The 1449-nt window shown below is 49.9% G+C and overlaps 1 protein-coding gene across 1 annotated transcript; it reads right to left on the bottom strand.

The window, feature by feature from the left end:
- Positions 1-247: 247 nt before the first annotated feature.
- Positions 248-1108, bottom strand: LOC105461506 (golgin subfamily A member 6-like protein 22; the record flags this gene model as incomplete). The annotated part of the gene is made up of 1 exon (XM_011708005.1): positions 248-1108. A coding segment is annotated over exon 1 (861 nt), but the record flags the coding sequence as incomplete, so codon positions are not given.
- Between the last annotated feature and the right edge of the window lie 341 nt (positions 1109-1449).

Below are 1449 nucleotides of genomic sequence, written 5' to 3'. Positions count from 1 at the left end.
ATAGCTTTTATTCCTCTCTCTCTCCACCAAGCCTCGCTCATCCCCTTCCCTCTTCTCCCTCCCTCCCCCCTCCCTCCCATACTCCCCCATCTCTCCTCTCCCTTCTACCCTTCCCCCTCTCCCTTCGTCGTCCCCCCTTTCCCTCCTCTTCCCCCTGCTTCTGTCTTCCTTCCATTTCTACTTTCTTCCATCCCCTCCCCTTTGCATCCCTTAGTTCATTTCTTTCCTCATCCCACCACCACCATACCCCATCTATCCACACTCCTCTTTGCTCCGCCTTTACCCTTTTCCCTTTCATCTCTTCCTTCTTCGCCACTTGTCTAATGCACCATCTTATTCTTCTCTCCTCCCACGTTAAGTCCTCCTCTATCCACCAATCCTTACCCTTCAGCCTCCATTTATTCAATAATATATTTCTTTTCATATCCTCACTCCCCACCCTTACTACTACCATATCCCCCTTTTCTCTTTTTCCTACGTCTAATTTCCTTATGTCCTCTATTTTAATCTCCATCCCCAATCCCCTCAGTACTTCTTCTACTCGCTCTTTCGAACTTCCTTCTCCCTCCTTCAATCCTTTCACTAACAAGTTTTTTCTCCTGTCCTCTCTCTCTTTTCTTTCCCATCTCTTCTCTAACTGCCTGACCCTCTCCATCCACTCTTTCTGTTCCCCTCTTATCATCCTTTCACTCACCTCTCTCTCTCCTTGTACCTTTCCTATATCCTTGCCTCCCTCTCCCTTCTCTATCTTCAGCCCTTCCAGTTCTCTTTCTATCCTCTCTATCTTCTCTCTGAATTCCTCTCTCTCCCTATCCCATCTCTCTTCTCTGACTCTCAGCTCTTCCTTCATCTTCTCTATCTCCTTCCTCATCGCCTCCTTCTGTCCTTCCGCCACCCTTCCTATTTCCTCTCTTACCCCTCTCATCTCCCGCTTCATCTCCTCTTTCCATCCCCACAACAACTCCTTCAGCTCCCCTTTCCCCTCTTCTTCTCCTGGCGATCTCACCGTTTTGTTACTTCTTTTGAACGCCACCTCTGCCCCCTCCCCCTCCAACGAGTCCCTTCCTATTTGCTCTCTTTTCCTTTTCGCTTCCTCAATATTTCCCATACTGTTTCTTCTCCCCCCCTCTATCCTCCCTAACCAGTTGTCCATCATGCTGCCTCCTGCCGCCGTTCCACGCTTGCCGCGCCACTATCCTTCTGCTTGTCACCCCTCTATATCTTGCCTATTCCGCGACCACTCTCTTCCCTCCACCTACTCCTCCTACACTCCACTCTCTACTCTCCCTACACTCTAACCTCACTTTTGCCTTCTTCGTTTCCCTTCCTTCCCTACCCTTATCCCTTCCGTACTACTCTCCCTTCACCTGTACGCCCTACTTGCACTCCACCCTTCACTCTCTCACTCGCACACTCTCTCCACCTCACTCAGTCCTCCACTATCACACT

Source organism: Wasmannia auropunctata, unplaced genomic scaffold (genome assembly GCF_000956235.1).
Source record: "Wasmannia auropunctata unplaced genomic scaffold, wasmannia.A_1.0 LD286204.1, whole genome shotgun sequence".
NCBI classification, from domain to species: Eukaryota; Metazoa; Arthropoda; class Insecta; order Hymenoptera; family Formicidae; genus Wasmannia; species Wasmannia auropunctata.
Note: the sequence above shows the minus strand (reverse complement) of the source record. Positions and strands in the feature narration are given on the sequence as shown.